At 41.2% G+C, this 12,707-nt stretch overlaps 1 protein-coding gene across 1 annotated transcript in view; it reads right to left on the bottom strand.

The window, feature by feature from the left end:
• Window positions 1-12,664: 12,664 nt before the first annotated feature.
• Window positions 12,665-12,707, bottom strand: part of EIF2AK3 (eukaryotic translation initiation factor 2 alpha kinase 3) — a 101,485-nt gene continuing 101,442 nt past the window's right edge. Inside the window, exon 16 of the mRNA XM_060309252.1 lies at window positions 12,665-12,691. Within this exon, the coding sequence (XP_060165235.1) occupies window positions 12,680-12,691 (12 nt within the window). The 3' untranslated portion in view covers window positions 12,665-12,679. The remainder of the gene's footprint in view (window positions 12,692-12,707) is intronic.

Genomic DNA, 12,707 nt, shown 5'->3' with positions numbered 1-12,707 from the left:
TCCTGTACCACTGAGGACGGTATTAGCTAAATGTTTTCTGGTTGAGGAAGTTCCCTTATAATTCTAGTTTACTGAGAGTTTTTGTGAATACATGTTTAATTTTGTAAATGCTTTTTCTGCATCTATTGAAATGATGATATGTTTTTTCTTCTTTAGTCTGTTAATTTGATGAATTTATTAACTGATTTTCAAATGTTAAACTTTTCATTCCCAGAATAAACCCCATCTAGTCCTGAAGTATTATCATTTTTGAAGCATATTTTTGGATTTGATTTTCTAAAATTTTGGTGAGAATTTTTGTGTCTATGCTATGTTCATGAGGGATATTTGTATGTTTTCTTTTCTGGCAAGGTCTTTATCCGGTTTTGATATAAGGATTATGTCACCTCACAAAATAAATTGGGAGATGTTTCATCCTCTTCAATTTTCTGGAAGAGTTTGTACAGAATTGATATTTTCTCCTTAAATGTTTGGTAGAATTCACCAGTGAAGCCATCTGAGCCTGGAGTTTTCTTTGTGGGAAGTTTTCAGTTACACATCCAATTTCTTTAATAAATATAAAGCTATTCAGATTATTATTTCTTCATAAGTGGGTTTTAGTAGTTTGTATCTTTCAAGGAATTTGTCTATTTCTCCTAAGTTGTTAAATTTTGTGACATGAAGTTGTTAGTATTTTCTTATTATCCTTGTAATATTTCTAGGATCTGTAGTGATGGTCCCCTTCTCTCATTCCTGATATTTGTAATTTTTATCTTTCATGAATTAGGCTAGAGATTTATTAATTTTATTAATCTCCAAGAATGATTTTTGGTCTCATTGATTTTCTCTATTTTTTTTCTGTTTATTTTTGCTTTGAATTTTTTTTTTTCCCTTTTCTCTGGTTCCTTTGACTTTGATTTGATCTTCTTTTTCTACTTTCTTAAGGTGGAAGCTGAGTGCATTGATTTAGTTAGGTTGCTTGATGGAATACAGGATGCTCAGCTAAATTTTAATTTTAGATAAACAATAAATAACTTTTTAATTTATCTTAAATATTGCATGGGACATACTTATACTAAATTAAATTTTATTATTTACCTGAAATTCAAATTCAACTGAGTATCCTGTATTTTTATTTGCTAAGTCTGGCAACCCTAACTTAAGACCTTTCTTCATTTCTATTATAGGTACTTAACGTTAAAAATCTCTCTAAGTTTTATCTGCATCATACAAATTTTGATGTTACATTTTTATTTTCATTCAGTTTAAAAATACTATCTCATTTCCCTTTTTGATGTCTTCTTGAGTTATTTAGAAGTGTGTTATTTAGTTTTTAAACAGTTGATTTGATTTCAGCTAATTTAATTCCACTGTAGTCTGAGAATGTGTTTTGTATGATTTAAATCATTTAAAATTTCTTAAGACTTGTGTTATGGCCCAGAACATAGTCAACCTTAGTAAATGTTCTCTGTGAATTTGAAAAGAGTGTATATTTTGCTGTTCTTGGATGGAATGTTCTATAAATGTCAAGTAGGTCAAGTTGGTAGATTGTATTGATCAAGTCTTCTATGTCCTTACTGATTTTCAGTCTCCTTGTTCTATCAGACATTGACAGAGTGTTGAAATCTCCAACTTTAACTGTAGGTTCATCTATTTCTCCTCGTATTTCTCTCAGCTTTTTTTTTTTTTTTTTTTTTTTTGCGGTATGCGGGCCTCTCACTGCTGTGGCCTCTCCCACCACGGAGCACAGGCTCCGGACGCGCAGGCCCAGCGGCCATGGCTCACGGGCCCAGCCGCTCCGCGGCATGTGGGATCTTCCCGGACCGGGTCACAAACCCGTGTCCCCTGCATCAGCAGGTGGACCCCCAACCGCTGTGCCACCAGGGAAGCCCTCTCAGTTTTTAGTTTTGAAGCGCTGATATTAGATGCACAAACATTTAGGATTGTTCTGTGTTCTTGGTGAACTGACATTTTCATCATTATGAAGTGACTCTCTTTATCTCTGGAACGTGAAATCTTCTTTATCTGATATTAATATAACCATACCAAACTTTTCATTTCAGTGTTAGCATGGTATATATTTTTCCATATTTTTAATTGATTGTATCTTTATATTTAAAGTGGGTTTCTTGTAGGCAACATCTAACTGCTTTTTATTCAATCGGATAGTTTCTGACTTTTCATTGTGATGTTTAGATGTTTATCCTATATTTACATGTCAGACATTTAAAGTAGCTCTTTTGCCTGAAAGAAGGAATACCAAGATACATATATTGAACAGAAGGGCTGGGGGAGCAACGGGAGAGGCCACAACAATGAGAGACCCGTGTACTACAGCAAAATAAATTAAATTAAATTAAATTAAATGTTTTCAAGATCCATATTTCATTCTTGGCATATTTATTTATTTGCATTTGTTCTCAAACTTGAATGAATGAAAAAGCACCAGGTTTTTAAATTCAATTCTTGGCTCCACTTCTGAAGGGTCTGATATGGGTCTGGGTCTGGTCCTGGAGCCTGTACTTTATGACACACACTGCCCCTCCCTCCGTCATCACCATGGTCATACCACCCATGCAGGATATTCTCGGATCACAGCTGGAGGAAGAACACTGTGGAAAGCAGCCTGGTCCACTGAATGTACTATCATCTATTGTTCTTCTTTTGAGGTTACCAAAAATATTGATCAAATATACTAGGGTTCGCCTTCCAAGACCCAGCTGTGTGACAGAATGAGCCAACTTCCATTTAACTCAAGCCAATTTCCATTGACATAAGTTGAACGTCTTAGGGAGGCAAACTTGTTCTTCCAGGCTAGATCTCCATCCTTTAGCAGAACCTATGTCACCAAGAAATGGAAGAAAAGAAGGCAGCTACTAAACAAAATCTTAATCTAACGAAGACAAAAGGTTTTGACGATTTATTCAGCTGTAGCAATAAGAGCATATATAACCACCAGGAAGTATCCTGTATTCACCAACCATCTATTTTGAAACTATTCCCCCCCAACCCCCTGCTTCTTTTGTTAGAAATTTTTTTGCTCATATGCTGGTTCCTTCCTCTGGAATGTCCCTTTTCTCTTCTCCCTTATCATGGCTCATCTGAATTCTGCCCATTCTTTGAGATCCAGCCTAAATACCTCCTTTTTCACAATTCTGCCTCCCAGACTTACTATAAAGATAGGGTTGATTCAGCTAATTGGTCATTTGGTAAATTGATATTCAGCTAGTTGGGCTGCTGGGCCCATGACATTATAACAAATCAACAGTCTTAGAAACCAGATGTCAAATGAGGAGGAGAAAATTTTTAAAGTTCTCCAGTATTGGTTCCTTGGATGCTGGGATGGGTAGGAAATCCCACCTGCCAGAGCAGGTACTGAGAAGGAACAACAGGTATAAGGAGAGAATACTGCCAAATGCAGAGCACTAAAGTTGTTTTTTTTTTTTTTTAATTTCCTTGTGCTGGTAAATATATATGTAAATAAATTCAATAAGCTTTAACATTCCAGCAGCAAGGAATCATTCAGCATCTCCCACACCAGGAGTTCTCAAATATAGTCTCAGCCTATTTGGGACAAGAGTCAGGCACATAAACAGACGGTGCGGTGAAAATCCGGGGCAATTAGAGAAGGCTTCTGGGGAAGGTGGCATTTGAGCTGGGTAATCGCTAAAGAAGGAAGGATGGGCATTTGGGACAAAATGAACAACACAGAGGTTTTTTAAAAAGGAAGAGACAGCTGGTGAGGAAAAGGAATCGTTTTGGGGAATGAATGGAAGAGCTAGATGAAGTTGGAGAGGTGAGAGGCTGATTGGGACCAGACCAAGGAGGGCCTTACCTGTCCCAAGTTTATAATTTGTAAGAAGCCAGGATGCTTCCGGTTGGCAGTGGGAACTCTTCAAGTCACTCAGGGTCTAAAGGAAGCCATACAGAGATACAGAAACAATATCTTGCGTTTGTATAGCAATTAAGTGAGCATTTGATTTTTTTTTTTTTTTTAATGCCTGTTGAGGTTTCTAGGCCATTTCACCAAGGATAGGCAGTGATCCGTGCATAAACTAAGCAGGGCAAGAAGATAGATCACCCAGAGAAGGGGCTCTGTTTATCCACAAACACCCTGACAACTTGCAGTGATGGAAGAGGAGACATAGGCAAAACGTCAGGTAGAATAGGCAACAAACTGGCAGTGCTTCTCATAACTCTCTCAACTTTGTTCTTTTCCTCGCCATCTCTCTGCCCCCTTGTGACTGCTCAGTTTTCTATGTGAATAACACTAATGCAGAGATCTTTTCAAAGTATTGCTTTGAGCAGATGTTTATGGGCTATCAAATATAACCCAGGGAGTTTCAAATCCAGGAACAAACCCAGGAAGAGAAAATAGGAATATCAGACTTTCCAGATGGTCTCGCTAAAATACGTGCCACTAGGAAGCATCTCCCCAGCTGTCATTCAAACTATGCCCAATTTTTGGGTCCTCATGTAGTTCAGTGTACCTCACAAATAGTAGAGACACTCAACATTCAATAAAAATGGACTTCTCTTGGTGGTTATTTGAATCTATACTTGATATTAGGATTCTCCTCGTGGAAATGAAAAATGAGATTACGAAAGGAGCGCTGGAGAGAATGGAGCTCACGTATTTTAAACATTGATTCAGATCATCGGTGAATAGTTTCTTTAAAAAAAAAAAAAAGTTTGTGAAGGCTGGTACCCAGACTGGAGGCTCTGCAGATCCCTATGCATTTATCCTCCTAGCCCCTGACCTTGTTCTCTGTTTTGTGTAGGCGCTGTTCCGGCCTGGATAAATCACAGCAGCATTAAAAGTTAGTTGGGGACATAAGTCAGTGTGACTATAAAAGAACTTGTGGGAAACTTCTGTATCTTCACCTTATGGATGTCAGTATCCTGTTGTGATATAGTGCTACAGTTTTGGGGGGTTTTTTAATTTTTTATTTATTAATTGAAGTAGAGTTGATTTACACTGCTGTGTTAATTTCTGGTGTACAGCAAAGTGATTCAGTTATATATATATATATTTGTTTGTTTGTTTGTTTTCTTTTTCAGATTCTTTTCCCCTATAGGTTATTACAAAATATTGAGTATAGGGCTTTCCTGGTGGCGCAGTGGTTGAGAGTCCACCTGCTGATGCAGGGGACACGGGTTCGTGCCCCGGTCCGGGAAGATCCCACATGCCGCGGAGCGGCTGGGCCCGTGAGCCACGGCCGCTGAGCCTGTGCGTCCAGAGCCTGTGCTCCGCAACGGGAGAGGCCACAACAGCGAGAGGCCCGCGTACCGCAAAAAACAAAGCAAAACAAACAAAAAACAAAAAAACCAAAACTGTATGTGGTCAATGCTCAAATATATGACAGGATGACCCGCTATAAGGGCACGACCAAATTGCTTCCTCGGGTAAACTTCCTCCAGCTTCTGCATAAAGTAAGTGGCAGAGGGAGGTCTTAGGGAGAGCAAATTTCCTTCAGAGGAACCCTGCTGCTTCCCCATCAGGGACCGGTGTGGAGACAAGGCAGCCAGATCTGTCATCCACTCTCTTACCTCTCACACAGCTCCCCTGGACACACCCTCATTTATTGATGGCAGCTAAAGTCCAGAGAGGTCCAAGAACGTCGGCAAGCCCTCACAGCCCAGGAGATGTTGAAGCTGGCAACCAAACGGTACTTTCTACTCTTGAAAAACGAAATGTCTCAACTCTTGGAGCAAAAACATTGCCCTGTTGGCGGTACAGGGGTAGGAGGTGGGAGCACGGGGGGGACATAAGGATCACACTCTCAGGTCCCCAGAAAACCATATCTACACATCAGAAAGCAATAGCGCCACGTTTCAGTCTACAATGAGTAGCTAATCACTTGAATCAGTGTCACCTTCAAATTGTAACAGCAAATATATATATATATATATATACATATTTTAATAGTGCTGTAACAGCAAATATTTTATTTCACAGTTGTACCGGGTAAAAAATAGAAATCTTGAGTCCTAGAGAGCCCATGTTTTTGTCTACGGGCTACCACTTCCACAAAGCTACTAGTGACATCTCTGCTTTTTTTAGGATTTCTGATTTCTAAAATTAGGAGGAAAGTACTTTTGACAACCAAATTAAGAAGGGTGGGGGCAGGATTCCTGAGATAGGGGGTGAGGATTCCTGGGATAGTGGCTCTGGTTCCCTAGTGCCTCATCTCTGCTCTGCCTAATCTCTTTGAAATTAATGAGGCCTCAGGGCCTTGCAGTTGGGGGTGACACAAAGATGCACAAAGAGAGAATTTCAAATTTTACGGCGCCGTCAATGGTATGAAAACATAGGAGGCAGAAAAGATAAGAAGAAAGTTTTAAGGCTACAAATAGTCAGTGGAAACCTCCTTTAACATTTCCCCTCAGCCTCCCAAGCCAGATAAAAGCCCTCTTTTTGCATAGGTGTATCTGTAGGACCCTCAGTGTGTGGTAATCTTCATGGAGTAAGGGATAAAGAGGGGAGTTGTAATTGAGGGGTTAAATCAAATGCTGTGACTTTTATTTAAATTATAATGAAGACGATTTTCAGTAGTACAGAGATGCTGCATCTAGATTGATAACAAAAACTTTCCACATACAAAAAAAAAAAAAATCAGAAAAACCTCCAAAAAACTCCCAGCATGTTTTAGAATACACAGATTTCACGGTATTTTAGAAAGAAATCACTTCATTTGGAGCTTCCTAAAGTTTTGGGAAAGGCAGCTGAAGAATGCCAGGGTGGGTTCATTAAGGAATATGGAGGGTAGATTTTCACTAGAGAGGAAGTGAGATGAGATGTCTGGTGAAAAGCAAACACTTCACACTTCAAGGTGGACTGAAATTTCTCTCTTGCCCTGCCCCTCTTCTCCCATGACCCCTAAGATCCGTGATGCACCTTAACTGAAGTACAGATCAAAGGAAGAGGGTGACTCTTGACACAAACTGAAACCATCCAGTTGCTTAATTATCTCCTGATGGGAAAGGCCAGGTCTTGCTTTGCTTGTCTATCAATGAAAGCAGGTGGTTGTCTGGTACTGGGGGCTTTTATTTTCCGGCACAGGTTTATGTTACCTAACAGAGCAAAAGTGGGCCAATGGGAGAAAATCTTGGACTTAATTATCCATTTTGGAATGATTCTTATGGACAAAAAAATTTTTAGACATATATGGAATGTAGGCTCTATACTTTCAATTTAGAATCTGATTCTAGCCATGCATGTGCTTAGGTTAAAAACAAAATGCTCTAAGCTAAATTGCCAAATTCCTTGCTTACTCTAAAAATAAACAGATTGTGTGGCAATGTTAAAGACATCAACCTAAAAAATTCTCTGCTAGTTCCCCTGGAGGATCCCCTTTGTGTCAATTTCAAGTTTTAGGGACATAAGGAGTTTCAGTAAAGCCAGCCCTGTTTAACGATAAAAAGAACATTTCTACTTGCAAGGAGAGATACCCTGTAAACACGGGTCCAGGTCCAAATTGAAGCCAAAGCCAGAGAGGCAATGTGGTAGCTGAAAAAAAGTGGGCTTTTAAGCCAAACAAATCATGGGTCGCTTCCTAGCTGTGTGATCTTGGGCAAGGTCCTTAAATTCTCTGGTCCTCAGTTTCTTCATCTGTAAATTTGGCATTCTGATCCATTACAGGATCGTCGTGAGGATTAGCGATAATATACATGGAATAGGCAGTGCACGATCGCTTTTTAAGTGACCTTGGGTAAAGATTATAACCACAGCATAATCTCAGAGTCACACCATATTATACCATATTATAGTTCATCAATTAGCGCCATAATTATAAATGCAAGTCTGGTAAATTTGGAGATCATAAGAGTTGTGCTCTCACATCAAATTTTGCCCCACCCATTAAATATCATGCTGTAAGTGAAGTGTGTGAAGTACTTTTAAACCCAAAGTCCCCTGCAAGTAGTAACCAAAAGAGATGACTATATTGTCAACAGTTCGTATCTCTTAGGTGAACAAGTGGGCTACTTCTGCAGCAAGGGTGGAAACTATCCCCCAACTGCTCCCTCAAATCGATCTGGTTCTATAATTCTAGGGCTATAGCAATACTGAACATATTGACATTTTGCAAGAAACCTACAAACCAATTCAAAGACAAAATCAGGTTGAAAATGAAAGATCTGCACATTAGTTGCAGTATCAGTTTAGCCAAATGACGTAGCTAAAATTTTGCTTAATTCGTGTTTTGGGAGATTCAAGCGCTTGTTATGGTAACATTTGTTTGCAACACAGAATATAAAAAAGGGAAAACTACTCTGATGATAAATAAACATGACGGTCGACAGTTCATGAGTGAATATACTGTGATGTGTGTGTGTACAGAGGGAGAGACAGAGAGAGAGAGAAAGAGAGAGAGAGTTATAAAATGCAAGTCAGAGGAACAACATTTGCTTCACAAAGGATTTCCCCGTTTGTAAACCCGTAGAACAACTCTTATCATTGGGGTGAAAGGATGAGCCTCAGGGGCTCTGAGAACTCCTTGACGGCACAGATATGATTTTTCTGGCATGTAAAATCCACGTTTCTGGAGAAAGTGTCCATGGCTTTCATCAGATTATCAAAAAAAAAAAAAAAAAAAAAGGTGTGGAGGCACTGACTGTTGCATTAAACATTGAACTTTTAAAAACACTTCAGGGACTTCCCTGGTGGCGCAGTGCTTAAGAATCTGCCTGCCAATGCAGAGGACACAGGTTCGAGCCCTGGTCTGAGAAGATCCCACGTGCCGCAGAGCAACTAAACCCGTGCACCACAACTACTGAGCCTACACTCTAGTGCCCGTGAGCCACAACTACTGAGCCCACGTGCCACAACTACTGAAGCCTGCGCACCTACAGCCCGTGCTCCACAACAAGAGAAACCACTGCAATGAGAAGCCCGCGCACTGCAATGAAGAGTAGCCCCCACCCCTCACCGCAACTAGAGAAAGCCGCACACAGCAACAAAGACCCAACGCAGCCGTAAAAAAAAAAAAAAATTCACATAGGTTTTTGTTACCTATTCAGGGGAAATGTAGTTAAAATTGACTGTTAATCATCCTTGTATTAGAGTTCATCAGAGCACCCTAATTTTAAAATCAGTAAATTTTCAGATCATAAGAATTGTGTTTTCATATCACATTTTGACCCACCCATTGGATATAATGTTGTAAGTGAAAAAAAATAACATAAAAGTGCTTTGTGTTGTTGCTGACATGTAAGGTGATAAAATGTGGAACAAACTCACTTTTCTCAGCTGATGCTACAGCACACTGATCAAAACCTAGAGAGTTGGGTTTAGATCCTGCCTCTGTTACTGTTGTGTGATTCTGGACCTGGACTTGACCTTACTAGGATAATAATAGCTGGTTTTCATATGAGAACACCGGGAGGATTAAATGGACAGTGCATGTGGATTCTTGGTTTTTTTAAAAAAATTATTTTATTGAAGTATAGTTGATTTACATTGTGTTAATTTCTGCTGTACAGCAAAGTGATTCAGTTATACATATATGTATACATATAATCTTTTTCCTATTCTTTTCTATTATGGTTTATCACGGGGTATGGAATATAGTTCCCTGTGTTATACAGGACTTTGTTGTTTATCCATTCTATAACTGCGAGTTTGCATCTGCTAATCCCAAACTCCCGATCTTTCTTTTTGGCCATGCCACATGGCATGCAGGATCTTAGTTCCCCGACCAGGGATCGAACCCAGGCCCCCTGCATTGGAATCATGGAATCTTAACTACTGCACCACCAGGGAAGTCCCCCAAATTCCCAATCCTTAACACGGTTTCTGGCTCAGAAAAAAAACGCTCACAGATGTCTGCTGTGGTCTCTGTGGGGCAGGAGAGAGAAGAACCATGTGCAGAAGCAGCCAGGAATTTCCCCATTGATATTGCCCTTGAGCTCCAGGGTCTATTGAGCTGGGCATTACCAGTTGTTTTAGGTAGAACAGTGGTAGGTAAAATATAAATGTCCTTGCTAGAATGAGCACTTCCATCGGCACTCTTGGAAATGAGCCTCACTGTTGGCTTTCTCAGCTGAGGGCTGGAGCAGTGCCCCGGGCCAGCACAGAGCTGGGACCGACAACACCTGCCAGAAGCCAGTAACTGAACTGAATTCAGTAGTGGTGCTGGAGGCCACGAAGCAGAGTGGCAAAGTCAGCCTGGGTTTGATACTCAGTGCCTCAGTTCTTTAGCTGTGCAACTTAGGGCAAGTTACTTTTTTTTTTTTTTTTTTTTTGGCCGGCTTGCGGGATCTTAGTTCCCTGACCTGGGATTGAATCCGGGCCACCGCGATGAAAATGCAGAGTCCTAACCACTGGACAGCCAGAGAATTCCCAGGGCAAGTTAAGCCTTCATGTCCTCCTCTGTAGGATGGGCTTGATAATGGGAGCTCCCTCCCAAGGCTGTCGTGAGGACGAAAGGAAGTGAGCCTTGCAGGATGTTTTGCAAAGTGTCTGGCACCCCAAAGTAAATGATAGATATTACATGGCATGAGTTAAGAAGTGCTTACTGCGTGTCTGGCCCTGTGCTGAATTTTTTATCTGAATTAGCTCTTATAAAGTACCTACAGGGAATTCCCTGGCCGTCCCGTCGTTAGGACTTGGCGCTTTCACTGCCACGGCTCAGGTTCAATCCCTGGTTGGGGAAAGAAGACCCCACAAGCTGCGTGGCAAGGCCAAAAAATAGAAAAACAAAATACTTGTAGATTAGGTGCTAGTAACTATATTGCTATTTTACAAAATGAGGAATCTGGGCACAGAAAGTTTGAGAAAGCTGTCCAAGTTTAGACAGCTAGAGAAGGAGAGAGGTAGATTTATCTCCGAGCATCCCCAGTGTACCCACTCCACTCCCAGTCCGGGTCCCTGTTGGCTCAAATGAGTCCTATGTGCCCTCCACTTGCCTTGGGGTCCCCAAGTCCCCCTGCTTTTAACGTGGCGGGAAGCGGAGAGCGAGCAAATCCCTTGACCCAGGAATCTGTCCCTAGATTACTCAGAGCTCACAAAATGTACAAAATGGACACAGAACAGGGATATCTTAGGTTTGTTTAGCATCTTCTACGCATGGGCACATAAAAACATGTACACAAGACATTTGTGCTCAATATTTGTGCACATAGGCCATGATTCATCAGCACAGTAATAGATTATTCAATGTCTGGCTTCTAGTTACTGGGGGGCTCTGGTATTACTACGTGGGTTCAAGCCTGTGGATTGTGAGACATAAATACAAGGGACTCTGGATCCTGCAGAGTAACATTGATGAAGGATGATAAACACAGAAGGGCTTCCAAGAAGCAGCGTGCTTGGAGGAAACTAGAGAAGAGCGATGCTTTAAGCAGCTGCGGTGAGAAAGTCTTTGAGGAAAAAGATAACCTGTGGCATTTAGGTAAGGGCCTCACTTCAGGGTATGGTTGGCCTAAGGCACTGTCTGAAGGAACTTTTGTAGGAGTTGCCTCAGAAGTACAGGTCATGGGGCGGGGGAAGGGTAAGCTGGGACAAAGTGAGAGAGTGGCATGGACATATGTACACTACCAAACGTAAAATAGCTAGCTAGTGGGAAGCAGCCGCATAGCACAGGGAGATCAGCTCGGTGCTTTGTGACCACCTAGAGGGGTGAGATAGGGAGAGTGGGAGGGAGATGCAAGAGGGAGGAGATACGGGGACATATGTATATGTATAGCTGATTCACTTTGTTATACAGCAGAAACTAACACACCATTGTAAAGCAATGATACTCCAATAAAGATGTTAAAAAAAAAAAAAAAAGAATTACAGGTTAGATTCCCCACCCTGTTCTGCAGCCAGAGAGAACCTGCTTTGCCTCTCTGGCCCAACAGTGTCCTCTGAGTTAACACTAGGGGACCTGGGCTTTGTGACACCAGCAGCCCAACAACCCTATCTTTATGGTTATTAGTGGCAATATCAGTGTAAATGCCTTACCTAGGCAGAGCCCTTCATTTGGCCACATGGGTGGGCCTTGTCATTCCAATGAGATCAATGCTGTCAGAACTGTCCCAGGGCAGTCAGGGGAGGAGAGCATGTAATTTTAGCTGTTCACATCTCCTGGTCCTGAGAACTAAAAGAACTCACACTTCTGCAGAAACAGATCTTTGCACACCCTCTGATCTATTGAGTCATGTTATTTTTCTGGAAATTAACTTGACATTTAAGACTTCACAAGTAGCAAAGGAAATAGCGTTGCAGCAAGCCCTGAAACTCTCACCATCTTTATTATTTTTATTTTTTTGGCCACGCTGCGTGGCTTGCAGCATCTTACTTCCCTGACCAGGGATTGAACTCGGAGCCACGGCAGTGAAAGCACCATGTCCTAACCACTAGACCACCAGGGAGCTCCCATCTCACCATCTCCTTTAAGTATTTATAATTTTGAAGCATACGTGATGTTGTCATGGATGGCTCTCCTCCTTCCAGCCTCAAAAAGGAAATAGCTTTAAAGGATGTGAAGACTTGGCCACATTCCAAAGCCCTCCGAAGGCATTAGAAGTTGAGAGTTCTTTGTATTCAGACATTCTCATGGCAATTCAAACGGAACTTGGCTGATGTGTACTGCGGGGGATAAACTGGAAAGAAAATCAAGGGGGCAATACTCTAAAAATCAGGATATCAGTTACCTCTGCGGGGAGGGGCATCTGATCAGGAAGAACGTTGGTGGGGTGAGTCGTCTGCAGGGTTCTATTTCTTGATCTGGGTAGAGATTACA

Source organism: Globicephala melas, chromosome 12 (assembly GCF_963455315.2).
Source record: "Globicephala melas chromosome 12, mGloMel1.2, whole genome shotgun sequence".
Taxonomy (NCBI): domain Eukaryota; kingdom Metazoa; phylum Chordata; class Mammalia; order Artiodactyla; family Delphinidae; genus Globicephala; species Globicephala melas.
This window is presented reverse-complemented; position numbering and strand designations above follow the sequence as displayed.